This window comes from Heloderma suspectum, chromosome 6, assembly GCF_057233095.1.
Source record: "Heloderma suspectum isolate Gila_16-S chromosome 6, 16-S_ref, whole genome shotgun sequence".
NCBI classification, from domain to species: domain Eukaryota; kingdom Metazoa; phylum Chordata; class Lepidosauria; order Squamata; family Helodermatidae; genus Heloderma; species Heloderma suspectum.
In genome coordinates this window covers 71,850,672-71,864,178 of record NC_139463.1, presented here as the reverse complement: position 1 = coordinate 71,864,178, position 13,507 = coordinate 71,850,672, and the positions used below count along the sequence as shown (strand labels likewise).

The following is a 13,507-nucleotide window of genomic DNA, read 5'->3' as shown; positions in this document are numbered from 1 at the left end:
TAAGAAGCAGAGACATCACCTTGCCGACAAAGGTCCGTCTAATCAAAGCTATGGTTTTCCCAGTAGTAATGTATGGCTGCGAGAGCTGGACTATAAGGAAGGCTGAGCACCGAAGAATTGATGCTTTCGAACTGTGGTGCTGGAGAAGACTCTTACGAGTCCCCTGGACTGCAAGGAGGTCAAATCAGTCCATACTAAAGGAAATCAACCCTGAGTGCTCACTGGAAGGACAGATACTGAAGCTGAAGCTCAAATATTTTGGCCACCTAATGCGAAGAGAAAACTCTCTGGAAAGACCCTGATGCTGGGAAAGACTGAAGGCAAAAGGAGAAGGGGACGGCAGAGGATGAGATGGCTAGATAGCATCACCGATGCAATGAATATGAACTTGAGCACACTCCAGGAGAGAGGGCAGGACAGGAAGGCCTGGCGTGCTATGGTCCATAGGTTCACGAAGAGTCGGACACGACTGAACAACAATGATTATATTTATTTGAAGTCAACGCCAATAGACATGTGTAGAGAACAATAAGGGAATAATTGAGGGACAAGAAACAAAATAAGAACAGTAAGACAGCAGAAAGGGACTTACTCCTGAATAAATCTGCTCCTGGGTATGTACATCAGCCTGTTGTCTGAAATGCCAAACTGGGTGTTAATCTACTCAAAAGTGTATAGTTAATGGTTTTGCAAACTAGCCACATTTCTGACTTCTACCATATATATTTTGTTACTCACTTGCTAGTTCCGTAAACAGTGAGAAGTTCTGGAGCAACACCACTCAAATTTGGTTTCCTTTGGAAGAGAGCTCATTGGCAACTTAGGGCATTTTTGTAATGTTTGACTAATTTACATATATACAAGGCCTGCAGCCTTTCTCTCTGAGGACCTGAGGCAAAGTTGCAGCTCCAATGCCTTGTAAGAGCAAGTGGACGCATGCTGCTTACCTCCATCTATGCTCTACTTGTATATTCAGTGATTAATAAAGTGCCTGTTTAAGTCCAGAGTTAAGGTTATTTATTTACAACATTTCTATACTGCTCTGCATCTAAACAGATTCTGGAGCAATGAACAACAAGAGATTAAATGATAAAAAGTTAAAAAGGATAAAACACAATATTAAAATTACTCTTTTTAAAAACAGAGTGCCAATAAAACCGTGGCTGGTCAACCAAGGAAGGCTTCCTGGAAAAGAGCTGTTTTCAGGAGGTGCCAAAAACACTATAGTGTTGGCACCTATCTCACCTCCAGAGGCAGGGAGTTCCATAGGAAGGGGACCACCACACTGAAGGCTCTTCTCTGAGTGGACTCCAGTTGGGCCATAGGTCCATGTGGAACCACCAGGAGCATGCCCTCTGATGACCTCAGTGACCGGTCAGGTTGGTAAGGGAAAAGGCACTCTCTCAGTATCCCAGTAACTCATTATGCAGAGTATACTGCAAACTAAATGGCAATCTTAAGAGAAAAATCCACTAATTGCGACCATCCCACCTGCTTATGTGGGGAATTTGGGGTTGCAGGGGTTGCTACAGTTCCAATAGGGATCAGAAAAAAACAGCTGTAAGGATGGAAACCAAAATACAACAGGAACAGTTGTACCAATTGAATTCCCTTCTTAAGGGAGAGGGAATCCTCCAGAAAAGGCTTAGAGGGAGCACTCCTATGTGGAGAGGTGGCCGCCTCCGAACTCGGAGCAACCGCCTATCCAATGCAGGGCAGATGGATCTTCTCCGCTGTGCTCCAGCCGCCCTAGATGGCCAATTTCACCAGTCTAGCCGGGGCAGAGCAGTGGACGGATGGACAGACGGTGCATAGGAAACCTCGTAAAGAGGCTTCTGCCATCCCTGCCCCTCCCTACCTCTGGGAACGCCCCCTTTTGCCCTGCTCCACACTGCTCTTCCAAACATGGGGACGATCAGTGCCACCTACAAGGGAGAGGGGGAGGGAGAGGTGGTTCCCTGGGAACCAAAAAATCCTACGGCCATCTAGCTGCTGTCTAGCAGCCACAGGATTGCGCCCTAAGCCTTTGTAATTCCATTGTGAAAGACCTGCATCAAAAAGCATTGGGAATTCAATTGGTGCAGCTGCTCCTTTTTGGATTTTGGTTGCAGGGTTTGCTCCCCACCTGCCCCATCTGATGAAATTTGGAGCACCACTTTAGCACCTGCACCACTGTTAGGCAGAAGATTCTGGACTCCGGTGAGGTAGGAAGCAGAGGTGGTTCTATATGTGGGGCAAATGGAGCTGTGACCCCTTGCCTGTGCCCTACCCACTTGTTGCAGAGCCCCCCATTTGCTCCACTGCTCCCAAATGCCACACATGGTCTTATCCTGTACTCCTCCGACAATTTATTTGTTTACAATATTTGTATACCGCTCCATATCTAAAGCAGATTTCGGAGCGGTGAACACAAAAGATAAAACAATAAAAGAATAAAAAGATTAAAATACAATATTAAAATTATGCTTTTAAAGAGCAGAATGCCAATAGAAACCGTGGCTGGTGAATTAAGGAATGCCTCCTGGAACAGTGCTGTTTTCAGGAGGCGCCAGAAACAGCACAGTGTTGGTGCCTGCCTGACCTCTAGGGGCAGGGAGTTCCAAAGAAGGGGGCCACCACACTGAAGGCTCTTCTCAGGCCATAGGTCCATGTGGAACCACCAGGAGCATGCCCTCCAATGACCTCTCAGTAGAGAGGCAATCTCAGTAGAATACTGAGCACTTCTCTTGTCTTCCACCCCACTAGCCCAATGGGCACCAGCCGCCACTGGTAGGAAGTATAGTGCAGGCAAGCTGAATTGGCCAGCACATCAGCTTGGCTGATTGGACAGCAGCTGCCTGTTTTACATTTTTCACTTGCTTACTCTCATTTAAGTTGGATGCATAATAGCAGAGCAGCCTTCCCCAACTGACTGCCCTCTAGATGTGCTGGACTACATCTCCCATCATCCCAAGCCAGCGTGGCCAATGCTGTTGTATAGGATTAAGCTGCACTGAAGGAGTACTCAGGGCAGACATGAATGAGGTAAGAGGAAAATGGGAAGTTCTCTTTTGCGGGTGGGGGTATAAAGGGGGGAAGGAGTGTTTTGAAGGTAAGCTGTGGGACGGTGTAAAAGCCGGAACGGGCCGAAACGGCCACTTTATATTTAAAAAAGCATGCCAAAAATAGCGGCATGTGTTAGAAACACTTGAGAACAATGTTTTAGGACTAAAACTCTTGCAATATTGAATTATTATTAACTCCATTATGCCTAGAACGCATCCAGAAGAATGGAATGGCCCGGAACGTACACTTCCGAATGAGCAAAATCAACCAAACTCACCAGTCACATATAATCCCACGGCAGGGATTGTCTACAGAAACCATGTTCTGATACCAGGCAATAGTCCGTATTGAAGAACAATGGCCTGGAACAGCAACTTCTGAGTGAGCCAAATCAATCAAACTCACCTGTCACACACTACTAGATGGAACAGATATAATAAGCTCCAAAACCTCCAAAATCACATTTCAATAGCCGTTCTGGGCCATCGTCCATATTCTGAAAAACAGGCCAAAACGTCATCTTCCAAGTGAGCCAAATCAACCAAACTCACCAGTCACACCGGACTAGATGGGACTGATGTAATAAGCTCCAAACCCTCCATAGAAACCATTTTTCAATAGCCGTTCTGGGCCACAGTCCACATTCCCAAACAATTTACCTTTCCACTATCTGACTTACACACACAGGAGAAGATATAGGTGACTTGCTGCAATTGTTTTCACTGGTAAATTAGACAAATATAGCACTGGTTGGTTTAATAGTAGACAAATTTAATTTGATTATGACTGCATAATTTTGGACTAGACTGGGTTGCTTTATTCCTATGTAGGATTATAATATTATGCGTCTTGTTCATTTGCTTGTAAGAGATACCCCAGAAACTCAATACCCATTCATGACATTGCAGCAGAGGCTACAAGGAGCGAAATCCCGGTGTGCACCAAAAAGGGGGTGGCACAAATAAACCCTTGGAAGTTTGCAAGATTGGGGGAACAAACTTCATACACAGCCTCTCCTAGGCAGGAGGCACCTGATGCACCATCAAAACCCAATGCAATTAGCCCAGAGGAGGGAAAATCCCAGGTGCAACAAATAGAGGACGCCTGTGAGGATCAGAGCAACAGCAGTCTCAAATGCTGTTGCACACAACTCTGTAAATGACCAAAATAATCCATGGTGACCACTGGTTGACAAGATAACCCACGACGGGTTAAATACCCCTAATGCAGACTGTGGGTTAGCAGAGTGAGTTATTTCAGCCAAATAAGCCTTTGCAAGTTAAAAAATTCCCAACAGATGACACAATAACTCACAATGGGTTAAGTAAGCCATCATGGCTTCTTTAACCCATTGTGGGTTATCGTGACATCCGAACCCAGTCTTTACCTCATGCCTCTGGCAACATATTTATTTAATTGCTACATTTATATCCCACCTACGTTCAAGAAGCGCATGGTGAAATATAATGGTTGCCCCCAATTTTGTCCTTGCAACAACCCTGTGCGATCAGTTAGGCTGAGAGATGTGAATGGCCAAAGGTCATTGTAAGCTTCAGGAGTGAATGGGACTCCTTGTCTGATATTTTACGCACTAAACCACACCACAGTTATAGGCTTCTGTTGGAAATGGTCTTTGCAGATCTTCCCTCTGGATTCTGTAGATGTTTCATGATTAACTGCATCAGTTCCATCTAGTAAAATGACAGTGGTATATTTGGTTAACTTCACTCACTCAGAAGTTGTAATTCTGGGCTATTTCTCCACAACAATTTGTGGTTAATTTTGCTCATTTGGAAGTTACTGTTCTGGCCTGTTTTTCAGAATATGGACTATGGCCAGGAACAGCTATTGAAATGTGGTTTCCATGGAGGTTTTGGAGGTTATTATATCAGTTCCATCTAGTAATGTGTGACTAGTGAGTTTGGTTGATTTGGCTCACTCAGAAGTTGCCGTTCTCGGCTATCCTGTTCTGTTCTGGGTATATTCTGGGTAATATGGGCTTAATAATATAATATTGCAAGGGTTTTAGTTCTAAAATATTGTTCTCAAGTGTTTCTAACACATGGTACTATTTTTGGCATGTTTTTTTTTTTTTAATATGAAGGGGTCGTTCCAGCCCACTGCATTCCGTTCCGGCTTTTACACCGTCCCGTAAACTGTGGGGAGACTGATTTGGGGGTTAGATTCTGTGGCTCAGGCCCCACTCCTGCCTTGTACTCAGTTTGTGGCTTGGGCCGCATCTATATGGCACCGCTTTGACCCCCCTGTTGCAACTGCGCAGCAATGAGGCTTCAAGTCAGCATGCCCTGCAATACACTCGCGATGTACTGCGCTCTTCCCTTACAGGCTCTCCGTGCCCTCTTTTTTTTGCCATTTTACTGAAATGTGCAGCTGTGCAGTCCCGTAAGTGTGGGGGTGTGAACCCTCAGTGGCTGTTTTGTATATGAGGGGCTCTGCTGTGTCTTTCCGTCCCTTTTTAGGTAAAAAGTGAGTGTTATGTGCTCCTTCATTTCCGCACCATCAGTTTCTCAGTTCCCCAGCCCAAGACTCTCGCGATGGTTCGCACTCACAAGCGTGAGCGCTAGGTGCCTAGCCATCACTTCGAAATGGTGGCCAGAGCAATGTTGGTCCTTCCCCAAGACCCCCACCCCCTGGCCCTTGGGTACTGAGTCCACAACTATTGTGACGATACGAAGCTGCAAAACTGTGCAAAAGTGTGATTGCACAGATTAAAACACCCCTCTGTGACTCTGTAACTGTGCAGCTGAGAAGGGATGGAGGGAGTAAAGGGGCATCACAGAGTGACGCAGGCACCACGCACGCCTACAACACGCCCACTGCAAAATGCGAAGTCAGTTTGGGGAAGGAACAGACAGCCCACAACTGCTGGGGAACCTGCAGCAAACCCAAAAAATCACAGGAAAATGACTCCTTGGAACTCCTCATTTTGCAGGCAAAAACCACAGATGGCTGTGAAGTTGCGACTGTTTCATCTGTCACGAGGGACCTCATCTCGCACCCACCCCAGAGTAAAAGCCCGGTGTAGATGGGGCCTTGGACTAGTCACTTATCTCTCGGACTTTCCTGTTTCCCTAATGCAAAATGGATGTTGCAGCTGCAAATGTGGCAACGTCGTGTTTTGGGCCTCAGTCGACAACCCTGTGCTGCATTCAGTTTGTAACCTTGGACAATTCGGTTATTTATTTTATATATGTAACCCTTGCCAGATCAAAAATAAATAATTCAAGATGGCTTACATATCATAAAAGCGACAAGCATAAAACAATAAATACCAACAAAAGAAATAAAATAGCAACAGCAAAACTGAAAATGACAAAGCAGCCCATAAAAGAATCCAGTGAAAACCGTAAAGTTTTAACATTCTAGAAGCAGCAACCAATAAAACAATAATATACAGCACTAAAATGCCTGGGCACATTTCCCCCCCCAGCTTCTAAAATTCATAACAGTGGGTTCCAAGTGCATGAATCTAGAGAGGGCATTCCAAAGGTACGGTGTCACCAGAGAAAGAAAGACTGCCTCCTCCTCCCACCCATTTAGGGGTGTATGAAATCAACTTACCTTTCCGATCCGGAGCATCCGCGGCGGGGGGGGGGGGGCGATCTGTCCCTCCCCTCGGAATCCTCCCCGGCTGGCTCCGCTCCGCAGCAAGTCCGCAGAGCCGCCGGCCAGGCTTGTCTACAGCCGGACTTCCATCTGCTGCCAGGCTGTGGCCACAAATGGCGTGCGGCGTGGGGGACGCCATTTGCGTCGCTGCTTTAGCCGTGATAGGCTACATAAAGATTTACATAGCCTATCATGAAAAGAGCAGGGATGTAAATGGCGTAGCGGCAGCCATTTGCGTCCCCTGCTCTTTGACGTGATAGGCTATGTAAATCTTTACATAGCCCATCGTGTGAAGGAACAGGGACACAAATGGCGTATCTGCAGTCCGCAGTCGTCAGTCCATCCAGCGATATGGCAATGGCGGCCGTATCGCTGGGGCTTAGGAGCCGGCGGCAGACAGGATCCACCGGCGAGGACTTTGCAACAGAAGAAGAGGTAGGGGATCCGATCCTCTATGGACTTTGGGGGGCCAGATTCAATAGAATCCGGCCTCATTGGGATCCATGGAGGATTTCTCCAACATCCCTACACCCATTTAACCTCAGTAACAGAGCTGATGTCAGCAGTTTTATAGTGGCAAATTCAGAAGTGCAGGGTCCCTTCATGATAGTCACAGCCACACACCCCACAGCCACGCCCCCTTCTAAGATTATACAGCCTTGTAAGAGTATACAGTAAAAAAGAGCTTTCAGTCATTTTGGAGTTCTGTTGAGCAATGAATGCAGGATGAGGGCATGCCTTTTTGAGATTCATCAAGAAGGCAATGATAGCTTCCAGAAGGTCCAATTAATCACCCACAGTGCCAGAAACACATCTTGTTATATTCTCCCTAGAGCAGCAGTCTGGATTGTTGATGACTATTTTGGTTTCTTTCAACATTCTGTGGCCTCTGTGACCACTAATTTCATAGGGTTTTTTTTTAATGAGTCCAGAATCCATAGTTCAGTCATCTCTTATGGTGTTTTAGTTGGATCCAGACTTAGTCATGCTTAGAGCAGAGTCACTGAAATCAGAGGACCATAAGACAGTCATAAGTCGTGACTTACTTTTCCCAATTGATTTCAGTGTGTTGACTCTATGCAAGACTAAGTCTGGATCCAACCCTTTATGTGGCCTTCTGAGCAATGTCTCAACCTTGGGGAAATCACAGTATACAAAAGCACTCCTCTGGAAACAATGGCTACTGCCACTGCTAATGATGATATCCTCAAAGCCACACAGCAAGGGCCAGCTCAAGGCCATGATGGGCTCCGGAGTAGCTGTCCCTACGGAGCCTCCTACTCTGCCCCCAGTACTGAACTCACACACAACATACACACATACATACACAGAGTCAACAATGTACAATAATAATGCAAAAACATTTTTCACTACATACTTTAGTGGAAATCATCTTCCATGCTTTCCTGGAAGCAAAAGACTTATATCTCTTCCATGGTAGAAAAGTCAGATACAAACACAAGCTTCTCCTTTTACAATATACACATAAACACATTGATGTACTCTCTCATACACGCACACGCGCACACACACACTCAAGAAAGAGACAAACTGACTCACTGCCTCTTCAAATGCAACAGCCAAACAGGCTGTTTTGTTATTATAAAGAAATCAAAAAGGCCTGTCAGGAATCCATGAGTGTTTATACCCCATTAACTTCTCGGGGCCCGCACCTACCTTTTTTTAATGTAACCTCTTCAAGACCATGTATTGTGCAGTGGCACAACACAGACTCCACCTTCCCCAGTTTCCCTCCCACTAAGCACACAGGGAAAAGCAGAAGGAAAAACACAGAAAGGCTGCAGGAGCTTTCTTAGACCCAGCTTCCTCCTCCTCCCCCCCCCCATTTCTTCCTCGGAAGGAAGGGAACAGAGGAAGGGGAGTGTACAACGTCAGGCACACTCTCCATGCAGACAGCCAAAACCAAGGAGGTATACCATGCAACCCCCAACTCCCTTTCTCCTTCCCACAATGACTATGGCTCCCTCGCCTCCCTCGTAACCTTCTGCTAACCTGGCGCCCACAGCCGCAGGGAGCTGCTCCAGCTGCCATCGCCAGCAGCAGCAGCACCCACTCTGAACAGCATCTCAGGCTCTTCCAGCTGCCTGCCCCACAGCAGTAGCTGGGAGTGTGAGGGACCCAGCTGAGACCTGGCTCCAAAAAGAGTCCCGCGTTTTTGTCCCGGTGAGACCCCGCACCACTGCAGCCCTGGATGTCGGTGAATCCTTGGGCAGTTGCAAGGCTTCTGGCAGGCCCACCAATGATGGCTACCTTGGTCCCCCTTTACCCCCCCAGTCCAGCACTCCAAGCAGTGTCAGGTAGCTGGGTCTAGCCACCATTTTAATTTCCACAATGTCCCCTGATGCTGTATCACTCTGGGGCACTGTGAGAAATAGTGGCTAGACTCAGCTGCCTGGCACTGCATATACTGCTACTGCTGGGTAAGCCCATCACGGCTCACTGACAAAGGAGGGGGGCCACCAGGGAGTACTTTGGCCAGGACTCCCTCCAACCTGGAATCAGCCCTGCTCAGCAAAAGGCGGCGGGTGGGAACATGGAGAAAGGTCTCCCCAGATGATTTCAGGCACAAACAGATTCATCTGAGAGCAGGATTGTTTTCTTAATGCAGGGGAAGGAAGCTGTGGTCCTCCAGATGACATTGGATGCCAACTACCGTCAGCTCCTGCCAGCATAGCCAATGGTGAGGGATGATGGGAACTGTAGTCCAACAACATCTGCATGGCTTCCCCACCCTTGGCTTAATGGGAAGAGCATTCCGCTGCCAACAGTGTCCAGCCAAATACTTCAGAGGCCTTTCCAGAAAGAGGAAATAATAAAATATGAACAAGTTATATAAAAATGTTGTAAAAATATACAAAATGTTTTAAATAAATTAAATAAATACATCTCTTGAGGGGCTGATCCTTTCAAGCTAAGCGAATGCCGGAGGATTTATCAGGATCCGAGAAAAAGTGTTTCCTCCAGTCCAGGTTAACTGGGTCCTCCCAAGCATTCTTTCTGCTGCAATGGAGGCAGAGTGCCTAACAGGTTCAAGGATTCTGAAATAAGGGGTGTATATAGCATTACTACTTACTTCTGAAAACACATGCATAGGATTGCGCTGCAAGTCTTCAGTACTTTCTCATTTAAAGGAAACTAAACTGCATAGCCCTGCTCCCAACACTCACCACTTGGGGGTAATGCATAACAATATGTTTGACCCAGAGTCTGAGGAAGGAAGAGATCGCAAGGGATTTCAATAAACAATCTCTTTATTACTACTTAGTTGTGCTATATGACAAGAAGCAAGAAACAGGCCTTCCTGATAATCTGTTGGAATGATCAGTGATGCAGTGGAGGAAATAATAGATGCTTCTAGTTCAAAGAGTCCAGATGTGTTGGTTGTCGGTCTGTATGGCTTCGAAGGCCAGGTGTCCTCAGCTTCATCCTGTATTTCTGCTAATGATGGCATATTGCATAAAGAAACACCTGAGAGAAGTCCAGTAGAGCTGTACACCCTGCCCTGTGTCCAAGAAGCAAGCCCAACACTGAAGGCTGTGCATCTTCTCAGAAGTCCCATGATGGCTGTTGATAAGCAGGATAGAGCAGAGTCCCTTATGCAGATTAAACGGCTTGGCAAGAGCATCTGGGCCTGAACAGGTAACTGATCAGCACGATACTGTATGTCCCCCATGCAAGATGGGGGTCTTCATGTGCCTTCGTAACTGACTATATACCCCGGGCTTTGCGATGAAGCTTGACCATCTCAGACAGCTTCTCCATCGCTTCAGGGATGCCCTCTCCACTCACGGCACAGCAACCCTGTACGTGCCACTGGTGCCCTGGCAATTTCCTCAGTCCCATTTTTTCTGCCACCTCCAGCGGGGGCCATGCTCCAGGTAAGTCCTGCTTGTTGGCCAGCAGTACCAAAGGCACTCCTTGTATATCCTTGGCACCCAGCAGTGCCTCCAACTCATACCTGGCCTCCTCAAAGCGATTGCTGTCCATGCTGTCCACCACAAAGACCAGCCCATCTGTGTTGGAATGGTAATGTTTCCACAGGGCCCGGATCCGGTCTTGGCCACCCACATCCCACATGGTGAAAGTGACGTTGTTGATGGGCTGTATCGTCTCCACGTTGAAGCCCAGGGTGGGGATGGTCAACGGGGTTTCGTTCAACTTCAGCTTGTAGAGGAGGGTTGTTTTGCCAGCTGCATCCAGACCCAGCAAGAGAATCCGAGCTTCCATCCCATAGAACCCCTGCAAGGCATTCTGAATCCGGCTCAGTAAGAGCCCCATGGCACACTGTGTGTTAGCTCAGCCAGCGTGTAGCATTGCAAAGGACTGCATTCATTCTTATAGACAGCCAGCTGTTGTTTCATTGGCTCAACTCTAGGAGGTGTGGTGTGGAAATTCCCTTCCTGTCTTGTTGGCAGCTGAGACGCTGGAGGTTTTGCAGCCTAGCACTCTGACACAGGAGGTTTTGACGCAAGCAGAGCTTGGCCAGTTAAGAGGAGGAGCTCAGAATTCTAGCTGCACAAGCTATGGAGTGGCTTCTCTTGCTGTTGAAACTGCTTTGTAGCCCTTATCAACAACCCTGGCTGGTTATTAGTACTCACTGTGGAGCAGAGTAGCCACAAGCACACGAGGACCTGTTTGAACCTGCAATAGTTGTATAGCAGAAGGAATTCCAGCAGATGTGGCTTGCTTGACAAGCTACACCTGCTGAAAAAAATCCCTTCTTTTGCACAGCTGTTAAAGGTGCAGAAGCCCAGTCCTTTTTTGCATCTGGCCCCCTATAACTAACCAAACCTTTCCTCTGGACTGCCTCCATCATCTCAGGAAGGGCGACTGCCAGGCAAGGGGGTAGGCACTGTACCAGCAGAATCCCTATCCTGTCTCAGAAATTGAAGACACAACGTGCTGGTAGGAGGCACGTAACAAGTAGGCGGTTAGATATGGCACCTGGTCAGTGAGATGGATTTTCAGTGTACCATGGCAAAACCAAAGGCAAATATTTTTTGTCTGTTTTTTAAATCACCCAAACACACACAAGCCTGAACACTGGTTAATAAAATTCTGCAAGGCTCACAAGGGGAAAAAATACCACCCCCCATTGCTACCTAGCAACCAGCAGTAGGTCGCACAGGTTTTCCATCCCTATGGGGCTGGCCATGTCTTCACCCAGCCAGCTGCATAGTCTGTGGCTCCTGACTATGCCCAGCAGCAGTGGTAACTGCTGGGGCAGCCTTTCCCAACTTGGTGCCCTCCAGATTTTTTGGACTTCAGCTCCCATCAGCCCTAGCCAGCATGACCAATGGTCAGGAATCCTGGGAGTTGTAGTCTAAAACATCTGGAGGGCACCAGATTGGGGAAGACTGCTCCAGGAGGACAAAGATGTAAACCAGGAATGTCGAACCTCTTTCAACCTCAAGGCCACATTCAGCTTCAGAGCAGCTCTCTTGGGCCACATTCCTGTGGTGGGCAGAGCCTGGAGGCCTAGGCAGTAATTCAGCATTTTCCCAGCAGCCCTTGCCCTAATGGACCATTGCTGTGACCCAGGGGCTACAAGAGAGATGCTGCCTTTGGCCTGGAGATAGCAGCATCAGCAGCAATTCCAGTAGCCAGAGGGGAAGAAGGAAAACCAGCTGCCCTGAGCTTGACAGTGAGTAAGCTTTTACCATCTACCTTGCTTGCTTACTTGCCTGTGGAACCTTCCTCTCAAGTAGACCTGCTTCCGGAGGCCTGGCTGTCCAGAGAGTTTCTGCTTCCTAGTCAGGCCTGGCAGTAATTTTCCAGCAGCCCCTTGCCCCCACTACTGGGACCTAGAGACTTAAAATCTCTTTGTTCTCCAAAGTCTGGGTTAAAACATGGTGTAAAAATATGTCAGGGCTGTCAGTACTTCAAGAAATGGAGTTCATAGACAGGTGTAGTATTAATAAAAAGACTGAGTTCTTTATGATGAAAGCTGCTAAATTAATCTACCTTGGGTTTGGGGGAGCCATGTCCTCTTGCCTGCCAGGAACACACAGCTCCCTCGCTGTTCTTCTACATCACCCCTCTGTGGCATAGGTGTGGGTTGGTTTGTTTTTACCAAGAAGCTATAGTAGAGGCCCTACCATTAGGCAGAGTAAGGAGGACTCCTCAGGTGGCAGATGTTGGGGTTGCAGAGCAGTGGTGAGGTGTTGGTAGATAGAACTGTGGCCCTAACCTGTTGCTCTCAGGTATGGGGGATGACAAAGTCCTGTTTCCAGTGTTCAAGTAAGATTCAACAGTCACTGCAGTCAACTTCTGTGCATGGAATGGGAGGGCTTTCTTGTCCTTTTCCTCAGGCACTGAAATGGCTTGACTGTTCTATCAGCACATATTTCTGCAGCTTGTTACTGCTCCTGTGGCATCCCATGGAATTCACCACATACCCATACACACATATTTGCTTCCATTCTTACAGGAATCATGCAGGTTTTCTCCCTCTGAATTATATATTCTGATGAAATGAGATAGCACAGAACTCAGTTACCAGCGACAACAAAGTGAAGTCTATTTATTTAAGCTGTTGAGGGACGTAGTTGGTCAAGCAATATGAATCCCTTTCCACAGGGTAACCATTGTGCATATTTAATGACCCGCATAACAGAAGGAGGAATTGATCAATGCCGCAGGCCCAACAACAGGTTTCACTCTGGTATGCCACATCCTACAGAGATCATTTTGTGCCAGTCACTGCCAGATCATACAGAGAAGAGGAAGAGGCACTATCCCTTGTAGCTTATGGCTTAAGCAGGTTCAAGATCAGTCTAAGTCATGGCAGAAGACGTGGTTATCAAAGACTTGC

The 13,507-nt window shown here is 47.2% G+C and overlaps 1 protein-coding gene across 1 annotated transcript; it reads right to left on the bottom strand.

Annotated features, from left to right (window-relative positions):
• Positions 1–9,935: 9,935 nt before the first annotated feature.
• On the bottom strand, positions 9,936–11,030 carry LOC146341142 (uncharacterized). Its single transcript, XM_084808272.1, has one exon. The coding sequence runs from the start codon at positions 10,969–10,971 to the stop codon at positions 10,402–10,404; it is 570 nt and encodes a 189-aa protein (XP_084664398.1). The 5' UTR covers positions 10,972–11,030; the 3' UTR covers positions 9,936–10,401.
• Positions 11,031–13,507: the final 2,477 nt, after the last annotated feature.

Bases quoted from the DNA above. Each gene is read 5' to 3' on its own strand.
- LOC146341142 (XM_084808272.1), bottom strand. From the start codon at position 10,971: ATGGGGCTCTTACTGAGCCGGATTCAGAATGCCTTGCAGGGGTTCTAT.